Consider the following 24,966-nt stretch of genomic DNA (forward strand, 5'->3'; position numbering starts at 1 on the left):
GGTGGATGATGGTTGCTGATGTGAATGAGGGTTGCTAGGGTGGATGATGGTTGCTGATGTGAATGCCGGTTGCTAGGGTGGATGATGGTTGCTGATGGGAATACGGATTGCTAGGGTGGATGATGGTTGCTAGGGTGGATGATGGTTGCTGATGTGATGCGGGTTGCTAGGGTGGATGATGGTTGCTGATGTGAATGCCGGTTGCTAGGGTGGATGATGGTTGCTGACGTGAATGAGGGTTTCTAGGGTGGATGATGGTTGCTGATGTGAATGCCGGTTGCTAGGGTGGATGATGGTTGCTGATGGGAATGCCGGTTGCTAGGGTGGATGATGGTTGCTGATGTGAATGCCGGTTGCTAGGGTGGATGATGGTTGCTAGGTTTTCCCTGACCGGAAGTGGCCTTGCCTCCCCACCCCCTCCGGCCTTCCTGCCCTGTTTCCGGTTCCGGTCCCTCCTCTCGGGCTCGAGCTCCCGCATCCAGTGTCGGAAGATGTGGGGAAGATGGCGGAGCTGCAGATGCTGCTGGAGGAGGAGATCCCCGCGGGCCGGCGAGCGCTGCTGGACAGTTACCACAACCTGGACCGGGTGGCCGAGTACTGCGAGAGCAACTACATCCAGGTGAGGGGAGCGGGGATGGCGGGAGGGGAGGGGAGGGCTGGGCAGGCCGGGCCGGGGGTTGAGGGCTGGGCAGGGGTTGAGAGCCGCCGCTCTGACCGACAGTGGACTGGGCCGCGCCCGCGGGGAGGGAGAGAGGGAGATCCCCGCCGGACCGGTTGGTCTGCAGGCCTCGGCCGCCGCAGCCGGTACTCCGCACCTCCCTCCGCCACCTGGTTTGAGATCTTTTCTCCGCCTCACCGCAGGGTTCGTGCCCCCCCCCCCCCCTCGGCCGCAGGTGAATGCCGCGCAGGCCGGGTTACCTTTCCCTCGTTTCCCGCTTTTTCCAATTCTCGCTCTGCACCGACCCCATTTGTCGGCTTCCCCCCCACTCCGGGGAGGGGACACCCCCGCTCCGAGGACCACATCATCCCGCCGCACTGACCTCCTCCCCCCGACTCGCGTTGGGAATGGTCCCCTGACCCACTTTCCCGGCTCGGGGTCCTCCCGCCCGCCCGAACTGGGCTGGGGGTCAGCCTGCTGCACTGACCGAGATTGACCTGGGCTTGCACAACCAGTGTGTTTCCTGCCACATTTGCTATCGGAATTGTATCCGTTAGTCCCTTATTGCCTGTCGTTTAGGGAATTCAGTATCTGGATTATATTCTTTTGCATTTATTGTCTGATGTATTTTCCCTGACTGTGGAAAGTACCTGAATTGTTATAGGAGGTAGCCTCCGAAAGCTTGTGAATTTAAAATAAAATTGCTGGACTATAACTTGGTGTTGTAAAATTGTTTACAATTGATATTTTTAAGTTCATGATTCCGAGTCCAGTGAAAGACCTTGCATGCATGTTTGGTGATTTTATTTGGAAAAAAATGCTGCTTTTGGTTTTGAGAGTGAATGTTTTGGTTGGTTGGGTTCAGCTGCTGGTCTGGTTGATGAAATCCTAACTCCCTTTTTGGCATCTGATGGAATAATTTGAAGTCAGAAGATCTTTTGCCATTCCCCCCACCATGAAAACACATAGCAGAATTGTACAATAATGGGTGATGGATGTGACCTAAAATATGTAGGGAGAATGTGGGAGGCTGCGTGCCATCAACTTCTGAAGACAGTGACTGAGTAGATGTGATTATCGTTCGTGTGAAATTAGCAGGCCACTGTGGGTGAAGCAGGTGCCATGGCTTGTTGTGCAGGACACCACTCAAACTCGAGTGGGAGAACGGAATCAAATACTAAACAGGCAACGCCAAGCTTGAGTATTAAAAGCCTGTGGGTTGCAGGAGGAAAGGAAGGTTGAGGGAGCTCCATGGTCAGAGGAGGAGTGTATGTAGGATGATGTACTTGCAACTGAGGGGGGGAGGGAGAGGACAGTTCAGAGGAGTGCTGATCGTCGTATTGGAGCATGAGAGAAGAAACTTAGTGTTGGAAACGGATTGGGATATTTTAACAGGCGTTTGCAATGAGCAAGGCACAATGATCGTGTCTCGCTGTTAAATGTTTCCAGGAGCATATTGAATTTTAAAAAAGCCATATAGAAACATCAGGGAAAAATATTGCATTTCCCTATCACAGCCTTTCCAGTGGCTGTTCCAGGAATTGAATCTGCCTGAAAATCATATCTGTGGAATAAATTTTGTGTTTTGAGTGTGTTTCCTGTGAAGCGGAGAGTTGTAGAAATTTCTTTCCCTCTCCCTGAAGGTGTCTCCTGGCTGGGTTACAGTTCATTCGGGATATGGATCAAAGGTGGATGAGTGGAGTTGAGGCGCAGATCAGCCCGGAACTAATGAATGACAGAATGGGCTGAATGGCATACTCCTGTTCCGATGCTCCTAGGTGGAGGGTGTCGGAGCCAAGCCTGAACCTGTCCTCACCCCATGTCCACTAGGATCGTTGGATAGTAATGAGTGGGAATTCCAGCTGATTTTTTTTATTCTTCCCCTCCTTAACCCAAACTGAGCCCATTTGTACCGTAACTGTTGCTAGCCAGTAATTAAGTATAGACAGAGGATTGGACCTCGTATGCATCAGTTATATGCTGTTTTTACTCACTGGCCCATCTGGGCAGCATCTGTTTCAGTTCATCTTCAGGCCTTCATTTCAGTCACCAGGATTGGCATTTACTCTGGATTTTAAGTGAGTATTTTTCTGTGTCTCGCACAGTGTAATGTTGTAGTTGTTTTGGGGGCCAGAACACACATTCCCATTTGTGAAAAGACCTTTAAAGTCATTACTTAAACTTGTAACTCAATAAAACTTCAAAATGGCAAATTAAACGTTTTTCCATGTCATGTTGATTTTTCTTTTTACTGCACTCTTTTTGTGAGACGGAAGCATGCAATGCTTGGCATTTGCAATTTGGGTTTGAATTGATTTAAAATTGCAATAGTAATGAATTAGGCAACAAAGGCTGTGTGCGTGTACTGTGCAACTATGGGCTCAGTAGGATAGTCCAGCCTAACGCTCAGCCAGCCTGTTGCCAGTTTTACCAGACGGGGTACATTGCATCCTTTACTATTTAATTAAACCCTGCTTCTCAGTCATGGCTGCAAGACAGTCAGGGCTGGGAACTGAATATACCGGGTTATAAGGTCTGTAGGAGGGATAGGGAAAGTGGTAGAGGGGGAGGTGTCGCCTTAATGATTAAAGATGAAATTACTTCAATGATGAGAGGATATAACGAGAGGTAAGCAGGCAGTGGAGGCTTTGAGTAGACTTAAGAAATAGAAAAGGATTTAAGACTAATGATTGAGTTCAACATTGTGTTTGAAAGGGAGAAATCTGTATCAGCTACTAAGATTTTAAATTTAGGTAAGGCTGACTTCAGTGGGATGAGACAGAGGCTGTCCGCAATAAACTGGGCAAATCTGTTAATGGGTAAAATGACAGATGATCGGTGGGAGGTGTTTAAAAAAGAATTTAACGTGATACAGAACCAGTTTATACCCCTAAGGGGCAAGAGCTCTACTTGCTAAAAAAAAAGCCATGGACGACAAAAGAGGTAAGGGACAACATAAAACTAAGAAAAACATACAAAAATGCAAAAAATAGCACAGATCCTGGCAACTGGGAGAGATGCAAAGGGTGACAATACAGATAGTAAGAGCTACAAAAAGGGAGTTTGAAAAGAAACTTGCAAGGGATATCAAAATTACAAAAAAATTTTACAATTTTATTCGGAAAAAGAGGGTGGTCAAGAGCAATGTGGGCCCCTTAAAAACTGATAATGGTGATATTGTAAATGAAAATAAAGAAATGGCAGATATGTTTAATTACTTTGCATCGGTATTTACAGTAGAGGAAGAGGATATCATGCCGGACACCCCAGGGAAACTAATTTTGAATCAGGGACGGGGGACTCACCATAATTAACGTAAGCAAAATAACAATAATGAAGAAAATAATAGTACTTAAGAGTGACAAATCCCCAGGACCAGATGGTTTCCATCCCAGGATTTTAAAGGAAGTAGGTGAGAACATTGCAGATGCCCAACTACAATCTTCCAAAGTCCTCTCGATTCAGGAACCGTTCCTTTAGACTGGAAAATTGCACGTCACTCCCCTATTTAAGAAAGGTGAGAGAGAGAAACCAAGGAATTTTCAATCAGCTAGCCTAACATTTGTTGTCAAGGAATTACGAGAGTCTCTAAGGATAGAGTGACAACACCTTGAAAATTTTCAGCTGATCAGAGAGCCAGCATGGATTTGTAAAGGATAGGTCATGCCTGATGAACCTGATTGAATTTTTTGAAGAGTTGACTAATGTAGTGGACAGGGGAATGTCTATGGATATCGTTTATATGGACTTCCAGAAGGCATTCGATAAAGTCCCTCATAAGAGACTTTTAGCTAAAGTTGAAGCTCATGGAATTGAGGGCAAATGATTGACCTGGTTAGGAAATTGGCTGAGCGGCAGGAGACAAAGTAATGATAATGGGCGGATACTCAAATTGGCAGGATGTAACTTGTGGTGTCCCACAGGAATCTGTGTTGGAGCTTCAACTATTCACTATTTATTAACAACTTAGATGACAGGATAGAGAGTCACATATCCAAGTTTGCCGATGACACAGATAGGCAGCAGAGGAAGCATAAAATTGCAGAGATATTAGTAGATTAAGTGAACGGGCAAAACTGGCAAATAGATTTCAGTGTAGGTGAGTGTGAGGTCATCCACTCTGGACCTAAAGAATAGATCAGCATAGTTTCTAAATGGTGAAAAGATTGAAATAGTGGAGGTCCAAAGACACTTAGGGGTCCATGTATGTAGATCATTAAAATGTCATGGACAGGTACAGAAAGTAATCTGAAAGGCTAATGGAATGCTGGCCTTTATATCTAGAGGACTTGAATACAAGGGGATAGAAGTTATGTTACAGCTATACAAAGCCCTGGTTAGACCACACCCGAAGTGCTAAGTTCTGGACACTGAACCTAAGGAAGCCTTAGAGAGAGAGTGCAGCGTAGATTTACTAGAATGGTACCTGGACTCCAAGGGTTAAATTCAGAGATCTCTCATACTCGGGTTGTTTCCCTGGAATTTAGAAGAATAAGGGGTTGTTTGATCGAAATTTTTAAGGGGAAGGTATAGGGTAGATAGAGAGAAAGTATTTCCACTGATTGGGTAGTCTAGGACTAGGAGACATAGGGAACTAAATGTAACATTTCCAAGTTTGCAGATGACACAAAGCTGGGGTGGAATGTGAGCAGTGAGGAGGATGCAAAGAGGCTCCAATGTGATTTAGATAAGTTGGGTGAGTGGGCAAGAACATGGCAGATGCAGTATAACGTGGATAAATGTGAGGTTATCCACTTTGGTTGTAAAAACAGAAAGGCAGATTATTATCTGAATGATGATAGATTGGGAAAAGGGGAGGTGCAACGAGACCTGGGTGTCCTTGTACACCAGTCGCTGAAAGCGAGCATTCAGGTGCAGCAAGCAGTTAGGAAGGCGAATGGTATGTTGGCCTTCATTGTAAGAGGATTTGAGTACAGGAGCAGGGATGTCTTACTGCAATTATACAGGGCCTTGGTGAGACCACATCTGGAGTATTGTGTGCAGTTTTGGTCTCCTTATCTGAGGAAGGATATCCTTGCCATGTAGGGAGGGCAGCAAAGGTTTACCAGACTGATTCTTGGGATGGCAGGACTGACGTACGAGGAGGGATTGGGTCGACTAGGCCTATATTCACTAGAGTTTAGAAGAATGAGAGGTGATTTCATCGAAACATATAAACTCTAACAGGACTAGACAGACTAGATGCAGGGAGGATGTTCCCGATGGCTGGGGAGTCCAGAGCCAGGGGTCACAGTCTCAGGATACGGGGTATGCCATTTAGAACCGAGATGAGGAGAAATTTCTTCACTGAGGGTGGTGAGCCTGTGGAATTCTCTACCACAGAAGGCAGTGGAGGCCAAGTCATTAGATGTATTCAAGAAGGAGATAGATATATTTCTTAATGCTAAAGGGATATGGGTAAAAAGTGGGAATAGGGTACTGAGTTAGACGATCAGTATGACACCAGTCGCTCAATTGAGTCTCGAATTACATTTAAGTAAATGGGTTTCTTTTTCACATCGTATTTTGTGAAGTCCAGATATGCTACATGCCCATGATAAAATCCTGGCTTCATTTCTTTCCATGTAGGAACATTTTTTACAAATCTTGCTTGATCTTGCAAAGACATCACAGGATTATTTTTGGTTGTATTGATATGCAGGACGTGGTACTTGTTTTTTGCGCACAGGTCGTAAGCAATGTTCGTGAAAGAAGTGCTGACGATCAGCCATTTTGAATGGCGGAGCAGGCCTGAAGGGCGGAATGGCCTACTCTTGCTCCTATTTTCTACGTTTCTAGAGCCTAAAAATTAGAGCCAGGAGTGAAGTTAGGAAACACTTCTACCCACAAAGGTGGTAGAAGTTTGGAACTCTCTTCCGCAAACGGCACTTGATGCTAGCTCAATCGTTATTTTAAAATCTAAGATTGATAGATTTTTGTTAACTGAAGGTATTAAGGGATATGGGGCTAAGGTAGGTATATGGAGTTAGGCCACAGATCAGCTACGATCTCATTGAATGGAGGAACAGGCTTGAGGGGCTGAATGGCTTACACCTGTTCCTATAAATCAATTCCAACCTAATCCAGATTGCAAAGTGCTAAATCTTGTACCACACATTTCAAAGCTTCCCACTTCCTCACTCTCTGTGCTGTGCAGTATGCTGAGCCAAAGCTCGAAGCATTCAATCCAGCAACCTCTGGGAAGGCAGCATGTAACATTTCTGTTCAATCACATCATGAAAGATTGTAATGTTTTGTATTCAAGTATATCTTTGAACCTTTAGGAGAGATAGAGGGTCAAATTTTTTTGGAGACATTTTTTAAAGTGAAAGATGTCGGCACTGGAGAATGTAGCTATCCCATCAAACACTCCCAGGGCAAGTACAGCATGGGTTAGATACAGAGTAAAGCTTCCTCCATGCTGTCTCATTGAACACTTCCAGGGCAGGTACAGCACGGGTGGGATACAGAGTAAAGTTTCCTCTGCACTGCCCCAACAATGAGTTAAAACAGTTCAGATTGATGGGCTGACCGTCTCTTTTGGTTTTAAGGGCCCTACCCTAATTTTGGCAACATCATTAGGGAGGGGGAAGCAGGATGAAGCATCAGAGAGGAGAAACTAGGTGCAGAGAGGATAGGGAGAGACAAACAGCATTAGAATAATTAATTCAGAAAGAGGAGAGATTAGACAATGGGGCAAACAGAAACTACTTGTGTGGATTTCTCATACCTCAGCACACGCCGAACACCGAGGTGGCAAAAAAAAATTAATGGCATGACATCGACTGACTTGTCGAAGTTAGGGCTTTTTCACCACAGCAGAGGAGGTTAAGGGGTGATCTGAAAGAGGTTTTCAAGATTATGAAGGGCTATGATAGGGTCAATAATGATAGATTGTTTCCACTGGTCAGTGGGCGATTGTTCCTGCTGGTCAGTGGGTGAAAACAATTATTTTCTCAGAGGATTGTTACAATGTACTGTGTACAGTTTTGGTCTTATATACTTGCCTTAGATGGGGTGCAACAAAGGATAACCCTCATCCTAGGAATCTAGTAAACCTATGAGGAGAAATTGAGTAGAATGGGCCTATATTCTCTGGAGTTTAGAAGAATGAGAGGTAGTCTTATTGAAACGCACAAGATTCTGAGAGGACTTGACAGGGTAGATGCTGAGGCTGTTTCCCCTGGTTGGAGAGTCTAGAACTAGGGGTCACAGACTCACGATCAGGGTTGGCCATTTAGGACCGAGATTAGGAAAAATTTCTTCACTTGGCGTTGTGAATCTGTGGAATTCTCTACTCCAGAGGGCTGTGGATGCTCAGTCATTGAGTTTATTCAAGGCTGAGGTTGATAGATTTTTGGACACTATGGGAATCAAGGGTTATGGAGATAGGGTGGGAAAATGGAGATGAGGTAGAAGGTCAGCCATGATATTGAATGATGTGGAGATGCCGGTGATGGACTGGGGTTAACAATTGTAAACAATTTTACAACACCAAGTTATAGTCCAACGATTTTATTTTTAATCCCACAAGCTTTCGGGGGCTTTCCCCTTCCTCAGGCGGTGTGGAAATGATAATTTCGAATCCTTCGCATTTTAAGATCACATAACAAAGCCTGGTGATTACTGCCCGTTGCCAAGGCAATCACAGTGAGCAGACAGAAAGGTGTCATCTAAAAGGCCACTGAATATACAACCCCCCAAAAAAAAAAGAGACACAGAACGAAGACAGTCAATGACCCGTTATATTAAAAACAGATAACATTTGTTCGCTGGTGGGGTTACGTGTAGTGTGACATGAACCCAAGATCCCGGTTGAGGCCGTCCTCATGGGTGCGGAACTTGGCTATTAATTTCTGCTCGACGATTTTGCGTTGTCGTGTGTCTCGAAGGCCGCCTTGGAGTATGTTTACCCGAAGGTCGGTGGCTGAATGTCCTTGACTGCTGAAGTGTTCCCCGACAGGGAGAGAACCCTCCTGTTTGGCGATTGTTGCGCGGTGTCCGTTCAACTTGGTGTTGTAAAATTGTTTACAATGATATTGAATGGCAGAGCAGGCTCGAGGGGCTGTATGGCCTACTCCTTCTCCTATTTCTTATGAATTCTCTGCCACAATTCTTTTAAAAGGGAATTAGATAGTTGCTTGAAAACAAAATTGATGGGTATGGGAAATGAGCAGGTGAGTGGGAATAGATTAGGTGGGAAATTAATGACCAGTTAATCTGTTTTTGTTGGTGATGGAGGAATATTGGCCGGGACACTTGGATGACTTCCTGCTCCTTTTCAAATAGTGCCGCAGGGTCTTCGACGTCCACTTGAACCACTGGAGCAGGCAGAAGGATGGCAACTCCAACAGTGCAAACTCCCTTCCCTGTGGTGAAGCGTCATCATAGTATAGAAGGTACAGCACAGGAGGAGGCCATTTGGTCCATCATGCCTGTGCCGGCTCTTTGAAAGAGCTATCCAATTAGTCCCATTCCCCTGATCATCCCCATAGCCCTGTAAATTTTTTTCCCTTCGAGTATTTATCCAACTTTTTCAAAGTTTCTCTTTTGAAAGTTACGATTGAATTTGCTTCCACCACCCTTTCAGGCAGTGTATTCCAGATCATCACAGCTCACTGCATTAAAAAAATGTTTCATCATGTCGCCTCTGGCTCTTTTGCCGATCACCGTAAATCTGTGTCCACTGGCTACTGACACCTCTGCCACTGGAAACAATTTCTCCTTGTTTACTCTGTCAAAGCCATTCATGATTTTGAACACCTCTATCAAATCTCCCCTTAATCTTCTCTGTTCTAAGGAGAACAACCCCAGCTTCTCCAGCCTCGCCACATGACATAAATCCCTCATCCCTAGTAGCGTTCTCGTAAATCTCTTCGCACCCTCTCTAATGCCTTGACATCCTTCCGAAAGTGATGCTCAGAATTGAACACAATACTCCATCTGTGGCCTAACCAGTTTTTATAAAGGTTTAGCATAACTTCCTTGCTTTTATACTCTATGTCTCTATTAATAAAGCCATATACTTTTTTAACAGCCTTCACAACTTGTCCTGTCACCTTCAAAGATTTGTGTATGTGCACCCCCAGGTATCTCTGTTCCTGCACTCCCTTTAAAATTGTACCTCAGGATGAAACCACGAGTCACTGACTCAAGAGGTGAAAGTGCAACCAACTGACCCAAGCTGACACTGAGGAAGAAACATTGCAGATAGTAAAAATACAAATAGACATCACGTTTAGAGAGTTAATGTAGCAACGGTGTCAAAAGTGTCAGCCTTGGCTCATTGGTATCACTTCCCTCTGAGTCAGAAGGTTATGGGTTCAAACCCCATTCCAGAATCTTGAGCCCATTATCTAGGCTGACAGTCCAGTGCAGTACCGAGGGAGTGCTGCACTATCAGATGTACTGCCTTTCAGATGAGATGTTAATCCGCCCTCTCGGGTGGATGTAAACGATCCCATGGCATTATTCGAAGAACAACATTTTTGCTGATGTATCACAGAGCAGTGCAGATACTGAAGTTACAAAGGGTGCCTCATGCTGACAGTTAATCCACTGCTGTTTGGACTGGACCCTTCCACTGCTGATCAGTGAATTTTCTTTTCATCATAGGATTACAGAATTAAGGGAGGATAAATAGCACAGATTTAATGTGTGCAATTTAATGTCTGTACGCTCACAAAGAGCAGACTGAGTGACATAGAGCAGAGGTCGCAGGCTTGATCCCTGATCTGTGCTGAGTTAGCTAGGATGATAGGTTGGGTGCTGCAATTGACCTCGCGCATAAGGGACTTCAAAAATTGAGCCATGTTCTGCCCCCTGATCTCTCGTGCCATTTCTAACTCATGCCTTGCTCTAAGGTGCCTTTGCACTTTGGAGTTAAAGGACTCAAGTCTACACCTATGTTTCCCCACGCAATAAGGCTCTGATTTCAAATGAGAATTTAGACAGGAAGAGTAAAAACACAAAATTGGGGGGAAGGGGGATAGTCACTGAAAGGCAGGTTTAAGCATTTTGCCAGAAAGCTGAAACTGAGGGGATAGAAAGCCCTGCCCTTACGGTTGTGATCAGGCTTTGGAAAGGCAGAGAGCTCACAAGTAGAATTATGGAAGTATTGATGTGGTGCAGGTCAAGTGGTTTATAGTAACCGAGTCATTTTTTGGGGGGCACGGGAGATGGTATGCATTTAAACAGATATTAAAGGTAGAAATTAAGGTTTATTTAAACTAGATGTAGAGCAGGAAGTGGATTAGACCTTAATTATAGATGGGTAGAGCTTGGAGGGTGGTCAGGAGGGACAGCAGAACACAAAGCAGAAAATCTGGATAACATGAAAGAGATGTAACAAACTTGAAAGAAGCAACAACTGCAATTAAGTACTGTAGCCGAATGCAAGAGACTTTAGGGAGAAGATGTTTGAATTAGTCAGATGTATCAACAGGAAATTGATGGTATACAGCTGACAGACACGAGTTGTCCCAGAACATTAGAGTGTAATCAGATTGTAGGGTCATATGGTGTTCGGGAAGAATAGAAAAGCCAGGAGAGCTGAGTTGGTAGCTTTGTATATTTGGGAGCATTAAGTTAATGGAGGTAATGCACCAGAGGGATAGGCTTCATTGGGAGAGTTAATGTGCCAGAGTGATGGGTTTCATGGGAGAGTTAAGGTACCAGAGGGAGGAGTAAGTTTGGATTGGGTGGATGGCTTATTCTCATCTTTGGCTTTTTTTGTATTAAAGAATAAGAAGGCCAGTTCTGTTAAATATTATTAATTTAATTGGGCTCTTTTATTTGCTGCACAGCACTGCCTCCTGATAGTATTGCCTTGTTTTTGTTTGCTGGCGAGTGAGAAATGGAGCTGGAACTGCTCTGAATCCCAGCTCGACCCAGCATCCCAGCGCCAGTCAGGCTGTGAGTGGAAGTCCAGCGGCACATGTCGCAGCAAGTCTGCTGTGAGTCATAAGTGAAGCACGGACAGGCTGGAAATGGCCTGCAGGTTGTACTATGAGCAAGACTTTAGTATGTAACGCTGCTCACAGCGTGACTTGTGTTACAACCAATGTATTCAGTAATAATGAAACTGGTCAGGCGCAGTCTAATGTATTGGCATTCACAGTTTGGGGATTTGAGTGACTGATTAGATAACAATCAGAATCACTTCGGAATACAACGGAGGAATACAACTGATGCAGTCTTTCCATTGCTGCCTTTGTTACTCTATTGTGTAACTGCTGCTGTGCTGCTATGAGAAAGCTGACAGCCATACCAATGCAGGACTTAACTGGAAACACGTAGCGTGTTGATTAATGTAGGCGTCCTAGTGAAGTTCCCCTGGTGGCTCAGTTGGTAAGTACACTTAGTGCCGAGCTGAGCCACGCAGACTGGGATGGTCCCAGGTTTGATCACTGAGTTTGCTGATCTCATCCAGGGCACAATAGTTGGCCTCTGCCCCTGAATAGAGAAGAAATCAGCCAGCTTTCCTGCTCCTGATTCCTGGCTGGGAGCCGTGCGTGTGTTTGTGTGTGTGGACGTTAAATGAGGGCGGGACTAAGCTTTAAGTGTGATGTCCCCCACATTTGAATGGCGTGCCCATATGCACTGTGTGTGCTCTTGCGTGAAGAATAGCTGGTTGGGCGAAGAGCCAGAAGTGAGCTGGCACCTGCAGAACTGTATACCAGGAAGAATTTGTGCCATTCGGATATTAGGGGAGGAATGTCAAAAAAAGCACCTCAAAGTATATTTAAATACAGGTAGAGTCAAGAACAGGGTAGGGGAAGTTGCTGGAATTGATGGGTGTCCTCCAAGTAGTGGGGAAAGTGCAGGCTTAAGTTACTGTGGTGTAAATTCCCCTTCACAGCAAGTCATAAATATTAAAAGTTGAATCAAATTACTGCTTAGAAACACTGTGCTGTTGGAGGTGGTTCCTTGTGTTCCAGTTGCTTTATGGCTATATTAGCAGCAGATGAGAATCTGCATGTGCAGCTCTGTCTCTGGCTTGCCGTGTTCCCTGGGATTACAGCCCATTCAGGCACACGGAACCCCCGGTGTCAATTGCGTCTGCTGAAGGCTCGAGTTTAATTCTGTCCTTGTTGCACCAGCTACCTGCTGCACCCCATAATGTGCCAAGCCTCGTTTGGCTTCTTGTTTGTGGGACTTGCTAACTTACAATTCTGGCAGGAAGGGCGAAAAATCTGAATGCAGTTATCTAGGAAGCAGCTAGCTACTCCAAAACGGGATATTGAGAGAGATTATCTGAAAGCTGCAGTGCTCCTTGGGCTGTGTGAGAGCTCTGCATTATTACTTTCTATCTTGCTTTGTTCACAGTTTCAATGTTCAAATGTTTGCATCAGTATTGGTAATTGCTCAAACTGCATGTGTTTTATTCATTCTTCCTCCTTTTCTTTCTTTTCCCCCCACTGCTCCCCATCCCTTCCCTTAAATTTATACAGACTGCTCTTCAGAGTCAGTATTTCCACCAGTTGGTATATGTTTACCCATTGTGTCTAAATTGATTTCCAATTTCCAGTCAGGATCTGCAGCAGATGACAATTGGGTCTTCATACTGAGCTGAGGCAAAGATCTGGCTCAACTGCCAGGGTCATTCAGCTCTTGGTACCAATCAAACTTGTGTTGTACTGGTCTTGGCTTTTAAAAGACTGTTTTCTTGCTCTGCTTGACAGTTTCTGTAACCAAGCCAAATTAACAACAGCTGCTACTTGCATTGTGTAGCATTTCTAACATGATAAGATGTCTCTCGGTGAGAGGAGAGCTGGGTCTGAGCGATAGTGGAAAAGGTTCGGCAGAATGCACTGTCAAAAATATGTGCTTTGAGGCAGCGGGAAGGTTGGAAGGAAAGCAGCCAGGTGAAGAGGGCTAGGGAGCGAGTTCCAAAAGGTAGAACATAGTTATGTGAGTGAGTAATGCCGGTGGGGATTAAGGAGAGGATACACTGGAGTCAGGCTATCATATGGGATGCGCTGGAAGGTAGCAGAGTTAGGCTGTGGCAAGGTCAGGGACAGATCTGTAGATAGGGACAAGGATTTTGAATTTGGTGTGTTGGGGAACAGGGAGCTATAGAAATAAAAATAGAAAATGCTGGAAAACACTCAGGTCAGGCAGCATCTGTTGAGAGAGAAACAGTTCTCACGAAAGATCATCGCCTGTAATGTTAACTCTATTTCTCTACCCACAGATGCTGGTTGACCTGCTGAGTGCTTTCTAGCATTTTCTGTTTTTATTTCAGATTTCCAGGATCTGCAGTAACTTGCTTTTGTTTTAGGGAACCAGGGAAGGTTGGTGAGTATGGGGTGCAGGGCTGGATGTGGGCTATGGAGTTTTGAATGAGTTGAAGTTTGTCTCAGGTGGAACTCAGGTGGCTGACGAGGGATATTAGAAAAGTTGAGCCTTGGGGTAATGAAAGTGTGGATAAGGATTTCAGCAGCAGAGGAGCTGGGTAGTGTTGCATAAGTGGAAATAATTAGTTTTAATGAAGGGCAGTATCAGGGCATGGAAGCTCAGCTCAGAGTTGAGGAGAGCATGGAGGCTGTGCTGTATTTGGTTCAACCTGAGCCAGCCGCTGGGGAGAGAATGGAGTCTGGACAAGGTTTTGGCAGGAGGCGAATAAGGTGGATGAAATTTTGGCTCATCCACAAATTTCAGATAGGCAATTTGATGATGGAGGAGGTGGTGATGGTGGAGAAAAAGATACAGCTGGATGTTGGCATATAAACTTTTTAGAATTGCTTCAATCTGGAGGTGAGGATGTAGGTAGCAGGGGTAGGGAGTTGGATGAGGGCTTTGGTCAATAAGAACAACCATTGATCATTCATATCCTCAAGGACAATCCTGGAGCTGTCAGAGGTTTTGGCCTTGGAGGGTGGCATGGTATTGCTTAGCATAGCCAAGTCAGATCAGGCAGAGGGTAATGAGGCAAGTCCTGAGCCAGGTGTGCTTGAATCAGCAGCTGTCAGACTGCCTTTTGATCTGAAACCTGTATTTTGCGCTCTTCCTGGTCTACCAATTGTATATTATGCCCTGGGATTGATATGATCCCTACTGCATCTTCAATCAGATGGCAGAAAACGTTGCACAATTAATACAGGTTAAAACCATTCATCTTGATTTGAAGTTGTCAGGCATTGGTAAACTGATGGAAAGAGTAATCCTTAGTGCCATCAAACAGTAACTGCTCGCCTCTCAGTTCAGATTCCATGAAAACCACTCCACTCCAGACCTCCCATAGCCTTGATCCAGACATAGAGGCAAGAGCTGAAAGCCAGAGGAGAGGTGAGAGCAGCTGCCATAGACATTTAGGTAGCATTCGACCAAGTGTGACACCCAGAAGCCCGAGCAAAACCGAGGTCAAAGGGAAAACCCTTCCATGGCTGGAGTCGTACCTGTCACAAAGTTCCCCTGAGCCGTGTGCTTGGCCGACCCATATTCAGCTGCCGAATCGATGGACCTTCTCTCTGTTGAGGAATGGGGCTGTTGCTGATTCCATAGCGTTCAACTCCGTTCACAACTCGCCTGTTAACAAAGAAGCCCTTGCCAGCTTATAGAAGGACTCGGTCAACACCCATGCTTGGGATGACAAGTGGCAGGTAATGACCATTTTGAGCAAGAGGTAGCACATCCGCCTCCCCCCATCTTCAACCACCTTGATGGGTCTTGTGCCATCAACATCTTAATGCGGTGGAGAGGCCACCATTTACCAGTCATATGAAGTGTTTCTACAAGAACAGGGCAGAGATCAGGTGACAAGTGGTTCACCACCAGACCCCTCAAAGCCCCTCCACCACATACAAGATTCAAATCAGGAGCAAGATGGAACACTCGCCTGGATGGGTGCAGCCACAACAGCACTCAAGAAGCTCGACACTATCAAGGACAGAACAGTTTGCTTGAATGGCACTCAATATCCACCCCCTCGACTACCAATGTATTGTAGCTGCAGTATGCTCTAGTTACAGGATGTACTGCAGCAACTTATCAAGGTTACTTGGATAGCACCTCTCAGCCCTGCAACCTCTATTACCAAGAAGTCTGAGCAGCAATATTATGGGAAAATCATCACCTCCAAGTCTCAGACCATTCCCAGATGTTACTGCCATTCTTCCTTTGCTGCTGGGCCAAAATCCTGGAATTCCCTACCATACAGCATCGTAGGCAGTGGGGACTATGATCATAGGGACTGCAGCAGTTCAAGAAGAAGGCCCCCCCTCACCTTTCCATGGCAACTAGGAAGGGGCAACAAATATGGCCTTGACAGTGTTGCCCACATCCCAAGAACCAATTTAAAAAAATACTAACCATATTTTGAAAGGTCACAGGTTATCCTTTACAACTCATTGCTTTCTCTGTTCCTCATAAAGTTTCTTGGACTATAACAGTCTCTGAGGAGCCATCTCATGTCCTATACCTCACCAATGGAATTTCTTGGGAAATTAATTGAAGCTGTTTAGCCTGAATGCTAATCAGAAATATAGTGAAATCCAAAAAACAGCAAAAAGGTCCTGACTTGTATTCCCATTAATTCCTGTGATGATTGATGCAACAGTTACTTAGACGCATGAGAGTGCAGATTCTCTTAATATTTCTCTAACCTTAATTACAATATGAGAAAGATCGGCAATACTGATGAGCTAAATACACAGCCGTGACTCCTTGTCTGCAAAAAATTGACAATTTAAAAGACACGATCAAATCCGTAGTTCCAGACGCATGGCTGTAAGACAGACAATGTCTGAGCGTCCATTTTGGATTCGTGAGCAAGTAAGTGGAATCAGTTTTAAATCTGAGTTACTGCACTTCTAAAGCATACATAAAAGCCAACGGGATTAATTCCTGTATTTGTCACTTAATTCAATAATGAGATATGCTTCTTATGTGATGCATTGCTCAGGCTGAAGGGAAAATTTCACTGGGGCCGAAGGGACCGGGACTTGGAACCAGAGGGAAGCAATAAGTCTAAAAAAAATAAAAATAAACTTAGTTGCTTTGAAAAACAGAGGTTGAAATGGAATGAATGTTCATTTGTGGTCAATAGAGGCTCAATAACAGGGTGATGGGTTTGGAGTGCTCTATAGCACCACTTAGGGGTTAGAGACCTGCAACAACACCATGACAAACAATTGTTTATATAGAAATTCTCATAAATGTTTACATAGCAATTTTACATTGTAGATGTTGACGTTACAGTATTACTCAAATCCTGACAACCGGAAGTAAGGTTTGTGGGTAGAAAATGCGTGCTATATGCAAGACTTGTAATATATAGACTAGCAGATCTCGTGTGGTGTTGCTCATGGTGAGTTGAAAAATCCATTGTTTAATAATGGGGTATTATGCCATGTAATGCGCAATGTATTTGCAAGGCCACTGATCTACTTAGTCAGTTAACGAAGTGTGACATCGAAAGTGTTATAAGAAGCAAGTGTGACATTTGGAGGAAGTATGCACTATGTATAAGACTAAAATATAGATAGATAATGCTCCAATACACCAGTTAACTTCTGTTTGGGTAGTTGAGATGCAAGAAAATGAGATCTAGAACTCCATAGCCATTGCAAAAGACCTTCACTATTACATTGTAATTAAGTGTAGAGAAATGTTGAGGGAGTCTTCACATATCTCAATACGATTGCCTTCAGTGGATATATTAGCTGCCTTAAATTGGAACTTCAAATCAATGCCATGGTGGCAAAGTCCACTTTTCCTTATTAATCCTAAGGGTGGATGGTCAAAGCTTTATATCTAATCGCAGTGATGATTAGCTCCCCAGTGACTCTGTTGTAAATTCACAGCTCCTTGTGGAACTGAGACATGCTGACCAGGAAAGTCCAGGTTAAATCCCCAATCGGTACGGACTTCGACCAGGGCTGTAATAGAGAAAGCTGCTTTTGTGAGGCTTCCCATTTCTGATCCCTGTCCAGTGACCTTTGCTGGAAAGTGTGTGTGTGAATGTTAGGTGAAAACAGGATCCGGCTCAACTGATTTGCATCCACAATTGAATAGACTGTTGAGATTTGCAGTCCAGGCTTAAATCTGAATGATGGCCACTTGGTTTGGGAGCTTGTGAACTCATTGCAGACACACTCACCTACGTCAAACAGTTAGCAAATTCAAAAGTAATTCATTATATGTAAAGCACTTTGGGATGGTTCTGAGTGTGACAAGAAGGCAAGATACCAATACAAGGTTTTTTTTTGGCGTTACCCCAGTGTTTTACGGCTTAGGTTGTGTCTGGAGAGAGCAGGTTTTTCTTAGCTCTGATGGACATTGTGAAAATTGAACTCACCCATCCTTAGACTGAAACCCAGTGACACGCTCTAAGAATGAATGGTAACAGAATGCACTGCAGCAACTCACCAAGGCCTCTTCTACAGCACCTCCCAAACCCGCGACCTCTATCACCTAGAAGGACAAGAGCAGCAGGCACATGGGAACAATACCACCTGCACGTTCCCCTCCAAGTCTCACACCATCCCGACTTGGAAATATATATGATGTGGAGATGCCGGTGATGGACTGGGGTTGATAATTGTAAACAATTTTACAACACCAAGTTATAGTCCAGCAATTTTATTTTAAATTCACAAGCTTTCGGAGATTTTCTCCTTCCTCAGGCAAATGTTTCAAGATCTCCTTGAAGCCTACGCATTTATACATATTGAACAATAATACATGGTGTTTACAGACTGCCCCTGCAACTGCCCGTTGCCAAGGCAATCACCGTGTTCAGACAGAGAGGTGTTACCTGCAGAACCTCCGAATACACATTCAACAAAAAAACAAACAGGGAAAAAAAACAGAGAAAAAAAACACAGAGAGAGGCAGAAACATGACGCTCGACTCATCGATCGACAGTTCCGACGGGCCACAGCAAAAAATCGCATAGACCTCCTCAGGAGACTAACACGGGACGCAACCAACAGAGTACCCTTTGTCGTCCAGTACTTCCCCGGAGCGGAGAAACTACGCCATGTTCTCCGCAGCCTTCAACATGTCATCAATGAGGACAAACACCTCGCTATGGCCATCCCCACACCTCCACTACTCGCCTTTAAACAGCCACCCAACCTCAAACAGACCATCGTTCGCAGCAAACTACCTAGCTTTCAAGAGAACAGCGTCCACGACGCCACACAACCCTGCCACGGTAACCTCTGCAAGACATGCCAGATCATCGACACAGATACCACCATCACACGAGATGACACCACCCACCAGGTGCATGGTTCATACTCCTGTGACTCAGCCAACGTTGTCTACCTCATACGTTGCAGGAAAGGATGCCCCAGAGCATGGTACATTGGCGAGACCATGCAGACGCTGCGACAACGGATGAACGGACACCGCGCAACAATCGCCAAACAGGAGGGTTCCCTCCCAGTCGGGGAACACTTCAGCAGTCATGGACATTCATCCACCGACCTTCGGGTAAGCGTACTCCAAGGCGGCCTTCGAGACACACGACAACGCAAAATTGTCGAGCAGAAATTGATAGCCAAGTTCCGCACCCATGAGGACGGCCTCAACCGGGATCTTGGGTTCATGTCACGCTACACGTTACCCCACCAGCGAACAAATGTTATCTGTTTTTAATATAATGGGTCATTTGCTGGCTCTCTCTGCCTTCCGGATGTTTCTGCCTCTCTCTGTGTTTTTTTTTCTCTGTTTTTTTTCCCTGTTTGTTTTTTTGTTGAATGTGTATTCGGAGGTTCTGCAGGTAACACCTCTCTGTCTGAACACGGTGATTGCCTTGGCAACGGGCAGTTGCAGGGGCAGTCTGTAAACACCATGTATTATTGTTCAATATGTATAAATGCGTAGGCTTCAAGGAGATCTTGAAACATTTGCCTGAGGAAGGAGAAAATCTCCGAAAGCTTGTGAATTTAAAATAAAATTGCTGGACTATAACTTGGTGTTGTAAAATTGTTTACAATTGGAAATATATAGCCGTTCCTTCATCGTCGCTGGGTCAAAATCCTGGAACTCCCTTCCTAACAGCACTGTGGGAGAACCTTCACCACACGGACTGCAGCGGTTCAAGAAGGTGGCTCACCACCACCTTCTCAAGGGCAATTAGGGATGGGCAATAAACGCTGGCCGTGCTCTCCCCAACTTCTTCCTCCACATCCATCTTTCTCCCTCCGGCCCAGCCTCCTCAACATTTGTTATTCCAAACTCAGTTTGTCGACAGTGAATCCCAGTGACAGTGCCTTTTCTGTGCACACATCGGCCGTGCTAGCCAACTGCTTTTTCATGTTTACAAACACGAGTATGACCTAAAACTTATTACATCGAGATCAGTATGATGGCCAGCACTCCTTCCTGCACGCTACTTGGAGGAAATTCACTCATTGCCCCCTTGCTCCAATTTCATTTTTTCCCCAGAACCTGAAACCTGTAGAACTCCTCCCCTCCCTCAGTTCTCCTTTCCTCCTGCAATCTTGGTATCACCAAACGCTTATTTCCGATTTTGCATGTATCATTTTGAAGCTTTGCACCTGGAACAGTAATGTGCCAGCCCCGAAGCTGCGTTGCTGTGCTGCTCTGCCCATCTCCAGTCCATCGCAGCTCCCTTCTTGTTGTCTGTGATCTTTTGTGCCCGATTTCAGCTCTTAATCTTCTCCCATCGATGACTGAAGTGATAAGTAAATTCATACAACCTGAGAAGTTAATTTGCGTAAGCTTGAAAACTGCTAGTCTTTGAGGCCTCTTTGCATCAAAGTCTGATAGAAGGATTCATGGGTTTTGCCTGCTTTTAACTTAAATTGAATTTTAATTAGCCTGCATTAATCTTTGTGGTGTGGGATCAATAAAAATAGCCTGCTTTCCTGGTGTCACAGTGACAAGTAAACTGTTGTACTCTGCTAACATAATTCTTTCCCCTGAAATAGGATTACAAGGAATTAAAAGAATTATTCTTGTGCTTATTTTGTACTTGTTGGATTGAGTCTCCTCGCGGCATATATGAAACAGGCTGCCGCGCAGAGTCAGACTGCAGCTTCCAGAATGCCCTGGACTTCAAATCACAATGTTTAGAGCACAATGTATTACAACAGCATCAGTACACAAGGCAGGCTGTCATTTTTTTTACATACAGAACATCTGAGCATCTCTGGAGGTGACTGCTCAGTCTGTATTTGTCTTCCCTCGTCCTTCCCTGTTTCAGATCTTCCAAGATCGTGTTGCGAAGGGGAGAAGCCTTTGAACCAGCTGCTTGGAAGTGGCTGAGGCTGGCCTGTGGTCACTGACTTATTTTGCAATTATTTTTCTTTCGTATCTCCATGCCCTCCCCTCCCCTCAAGCCAGGTGCCGATTTCTCCTGTGGTTCAGTTCCATGGCTGCTGACTGACTTCCGATATCTCTTACAAATGGTCATGCTTTGTGAGCCGAGGCAACTAGTTTCAGTAGGTGCTATTTGACTATGGGGCCATCACAGTTGAGACTAACCCAATACGTGCACCACACACCGCCCATGCACGTATGCACCGCACAATGATTAGGTTAATTGGTATGTAATGATTAGGTGTCATGAAGCTTGAGTTTCAGAAGTCTGAAGAATGTGTGAGGAAGGGAGTATTGATACCAGCTGCTTCTGATGATTCCCGTCCACTAAATGGGGCAGCAGAAGGGGGAATGTTTCTGGAACTAAAAAGGAAAGAGCTATTTTGGGCAGCATCTTCCAACTGAAGCTCAACCATTTGCAGTACTGCCTCCAAGTTCTCACCACGGGAGAGTCGGGATCAATTCAGAAATCATCTCGATGATCAGATCTAATGTGGAGAGAAGCTCTATGTGCTTTTCGCTTTCTTCCAATTTTTTCCCCCATCCTGAAGGTGCAGCCTGTTACAGGAATACGGTTTCACAGGGGCAAGCAACTCCGTTGGACCTCCCTGAGCAGGCATTCTTGTCAACCTAGGCACGTGAGGCTATTTAGGGGGAAGGTGAGGGTAAAACTCTTAAACATAGCACGTGACATTTTACAACCATCAGAATCAGTGTTACGTTTTCTTTTGCATCTGGATGGGTTTTCAAGCCCGTTTTTAATTTGTAGATTATTTGAGCTGTTCCAGGTGTATGAATGCGCGTGTGTGTGTGCGCCCGTTGGGTTGTTCAATACCAAGCTCTTGTGTTTTTTGTGAATTTTGTGCTCGAGGTGACGGGTGTCATTGAGAATGGAGTACTCGGCAGTTCAGGTGCAATGTGTCCGCATCAAACACTCTCAGATCAAGTACAGCATGGGTTAAATAGAGAGTAAAGCTCTTTCTACATTGTCCCATCAAACACTACCAGGGCAGGTACAGCACAGGTTAGATACAGAGTAAAGCTCCCTCTACACTGTCCCATCAAACACTACCAGATCAGGTACAGCACAGGTTAGATACAGAGTATCGCTCTGTACATCAGTGTGCCTCAGCTCCAACCCCAGAGTAGTGTCCTCTACTGTTGTAGTGTGGGCACTTCACCATTTCTGGCATCAGCTGCCTGAGTGAGATGGACTATTTCATGGAATGCAATAGCACAGGAGGAGGCCATTTGGCCTAATGTGCCTATGCTGGCTCTTTGGTAGTGCTCTCCAATTCGTCCCATAGCCCTGTAATTTTTTTGCCTTCAAGTATTCATCCAATTCCCTTTTGAAAATGACTGTTAAATCTGCTTCCACCACCCTTTCGGGCAGTGCATTCCAGATCACAACAACTCACTGCGTAAACATTTTTTGCCTCAGGTTCTTTTGCCAATCGCTGTAAATCTGTGTCCTCTGGTTACTGACTTTTCTGCCACTGGAAATAGTTTCTCCTTATTTACTTGATCAAAACCCTTCATAATTTTGAACAGTTCTATCAAATCTCCCCTTAACTTTCTCTGTTCTAAGGAGAACAACCCCAGCTTCTCCAGTCTCTCCACATAACTGAAGTCCCTCATGCTTGGTACCATTCCAGTAAATCTCTTCTGCACCCTCTCCAAGGCCTTGACATCGTTCCTAAAGTGTGGTACCCAGAATTGAACACAATACTCCAGCTGAGGCCTACTCAATGTTTTTATAAAGGTTCAGCATTACTTTCTTGCTTTTGTACTCCATGCCCCTATTAATAAAGCCAAGGATACAGACGTAGTGCCGGAGGATTGGAGGACTGCTAACGTTGTACCGTTGTTTAAAAAGGGAGCAAAGAATGGACTGAGTAATTACAGCCTAACCTCGGTGGTGGGCAAATTATTAGAATCAATTCTGAGGGATAGGATAAACGATCATTTAGAAAGGCACGGACTAATCAAGGACAATCAGCACGGATTTGTTAGGGGGAGGTCGTATCTGACTAACTTGATTGAATTTTTCGAGGAAGTGACAAGGAGGATCGATGAGGGTAGTGCAATTGATGTAGTCTACATGGATTTTAGCAAGGCTTTTGACAAGGTCCCACATGGCAGATTGGTCAAAAAAGTAGAGGCCCATGGGATCCATGGGAATGTGGCAAATTGGATCCGAAATTGGCTCAGAGGCAGGAAACAAAGGGTAATGGTCGACGGGTGTTTTTGCGACTGGAAGGCTGTTTCCAGTGGGGTGTCGCAGGGCTCGGTACTAGGCCCTTTGCTTTTTGTGGTATACATTAACTATTTGGACTTAAACATGCCCCCTACGTTTAAGAAATTTGCGGATGAGACAAAGATAGGCCGTGTGGTTGATAGTGAGGAGGAAAGCTGTAGACTGCAGAAAGGTATCAATGGACTGGTCAGATGGGCAGAAAAGTGGTAAATGGAGTTCAATCCGGAGAAGTGTGAGGTTATGTATTTGGGGAGGGCAAACAAGGCAAGGGAATACACAATAAATGGGATGATACTGAGAGGTGTAGAGGAAGTCAGGGACCTTGGAGTGCATGTCCACAGATCCCTGAAGGTAGCAGGACCGGCAGATAAGAACATAAGAAATAGGAGCAGGAGTAGGCCATTCGGCCCTTCGAGCCTGCTCCGCCATTTAATAAGATCATGGTTGATCTGATCCTAACCTCAAATCTAAATTCATGTCCACTTTCCTGCCCAAAAGGTTGCGTCCTAGACCACTAGACCACCGGTGGTTAAGAAGGCGTGTGGAATGCTTTCCTTTATTAGCTGAGGCGTGGAATATAAAATTAGGGATGTTATGCTGGAACTTACTTAAGAAAAGACATACTTGCTCTCGAGGCAGTACAAAGAAGGTTCACTCGGTTAATCCCGGGGATGAGGGGGCGGACATATGAGGAGAGGTTGAGTAGATTGGGACTCTACTCATTGGAGTTCAGAAGAATGAGAGGCGATCTGAGTGAAACATATAAGATTGTGAAGGGGCTTGATTGGGTGGATGCGGTAAGGATGTTCCCAAGGATGGGTGAAACTAGAACTAGGGGGCATAATCTTAGAATAAGGGACTGCCCTTTCAAAACTGAGATGAGGAGACACTTCTTCACTCAGAGGGTAGTAGGTCTGTGGAATTTGCTGCCCCAGGAAGCTGTGGAAGCTACATCGTTAATTAAATTTAAAACAGAAATCGACAGTTTCCTAGAAGTAAAGGGAATTAGGGGTTACGGGGAGCGGGCAGGAAATTGGACATGTATTTAGATTTGAGCTTAGGATCAGATCAGCCATGATCTTATTGAATGGCGGAGCAGGCTCGAGGGGCTGATTGGCCTACTCCTGCTCCTATTTCTTATGTTCTTATAACTGTATAAGACACTCGTTAGGCCACAGCTTGAGTACTGCACACAGTTCTGGTCACCACATTACAGGAAGGATGTAATTGCGCTAGAGAGAGTGCAGAGGCGATTTATGAGGATGTTGCCAGGACTGGATAATTTTAGCTTTGATGACAGATTGGATTGGGTGGTGTTGTTTTCCTTGGAACAGAGGAGGCTGAGGGGTGATTTGTTCGAGGTGTACAATATTATGAAGGGCCTAGATAGAGTGGATAGGAAGGACCTATTTCCCTTAGTGGAGGGGTCAATAACCAGGACGCATAGATTTAAAGTGATTGGTAGAAGGATTAGAGCAGAAATGAGGAAAAATCTTTTCACCCAGAGGGTGGTGCGGGTCCAGAACTCACTGCCTGAGAGGGTGTTAGAGGCAGAAACCCTCGACTCATTTAAAAAAAATACCTGGATGTGCACCTGAAGAGCCGTGATCTGCAGGGCAACGGACCAAATGCAGGAAAGTGGGATTAGGCTGGGTGGCTAGTTTCTCAGCCAGTGCGGACACGATGGGCTGAATGGCCTCCTTCTGTGCTGTAAATTTTGTATGATTCATATCCTTAGATATTGGGGTGGTGCCAG

General features: G+C 45.0%; 1 protein-coding gene across 5 annotated transcripts in view; it reads left to right on the forward strand.

The window, feature by feature from the left end:
• The first annotated feature begins 448 nt into the window (after nucleotides 1-448).
• Nucleotides 449-24,966, forward strand: part of LOC137323904 (abl interactor 2) — a 158,838-nt gene continuing 134,320 nt past the window's right edge. For all 5 annotated transcript variants that reach the window (XM_067987970.1, XM_067987972.1, XM_067987971.1 and 2 more), the window contains exon 1: nucleotides 449-619. In XM_067987970.1, the coding sequence (XP_067844071.1) occupies nucleotides 503-619 (117 nt within the window). In that variant the 5' untranslated portion in view covers nucleotides 449-502. The remainder of the gene's footprint in view (nucleotides 620-24,966) is intronic.

This window comes from Heptranchias perlo, chromosome 7, assembly GCF_035084215.1.
Source record: "Heptranchias perlo isolate sHepPer1 chromosome 7, sHepPer1.hap1, whole genome shotgun sequence".
NCBI classification, from domain to species: domain Eukaryota; kingdom Metazoa; phylum Chordata; class Chondrichthyes; order Hexanchiformes; family Hexanchidae; genus Heptranchias; species Heptranchias perlo.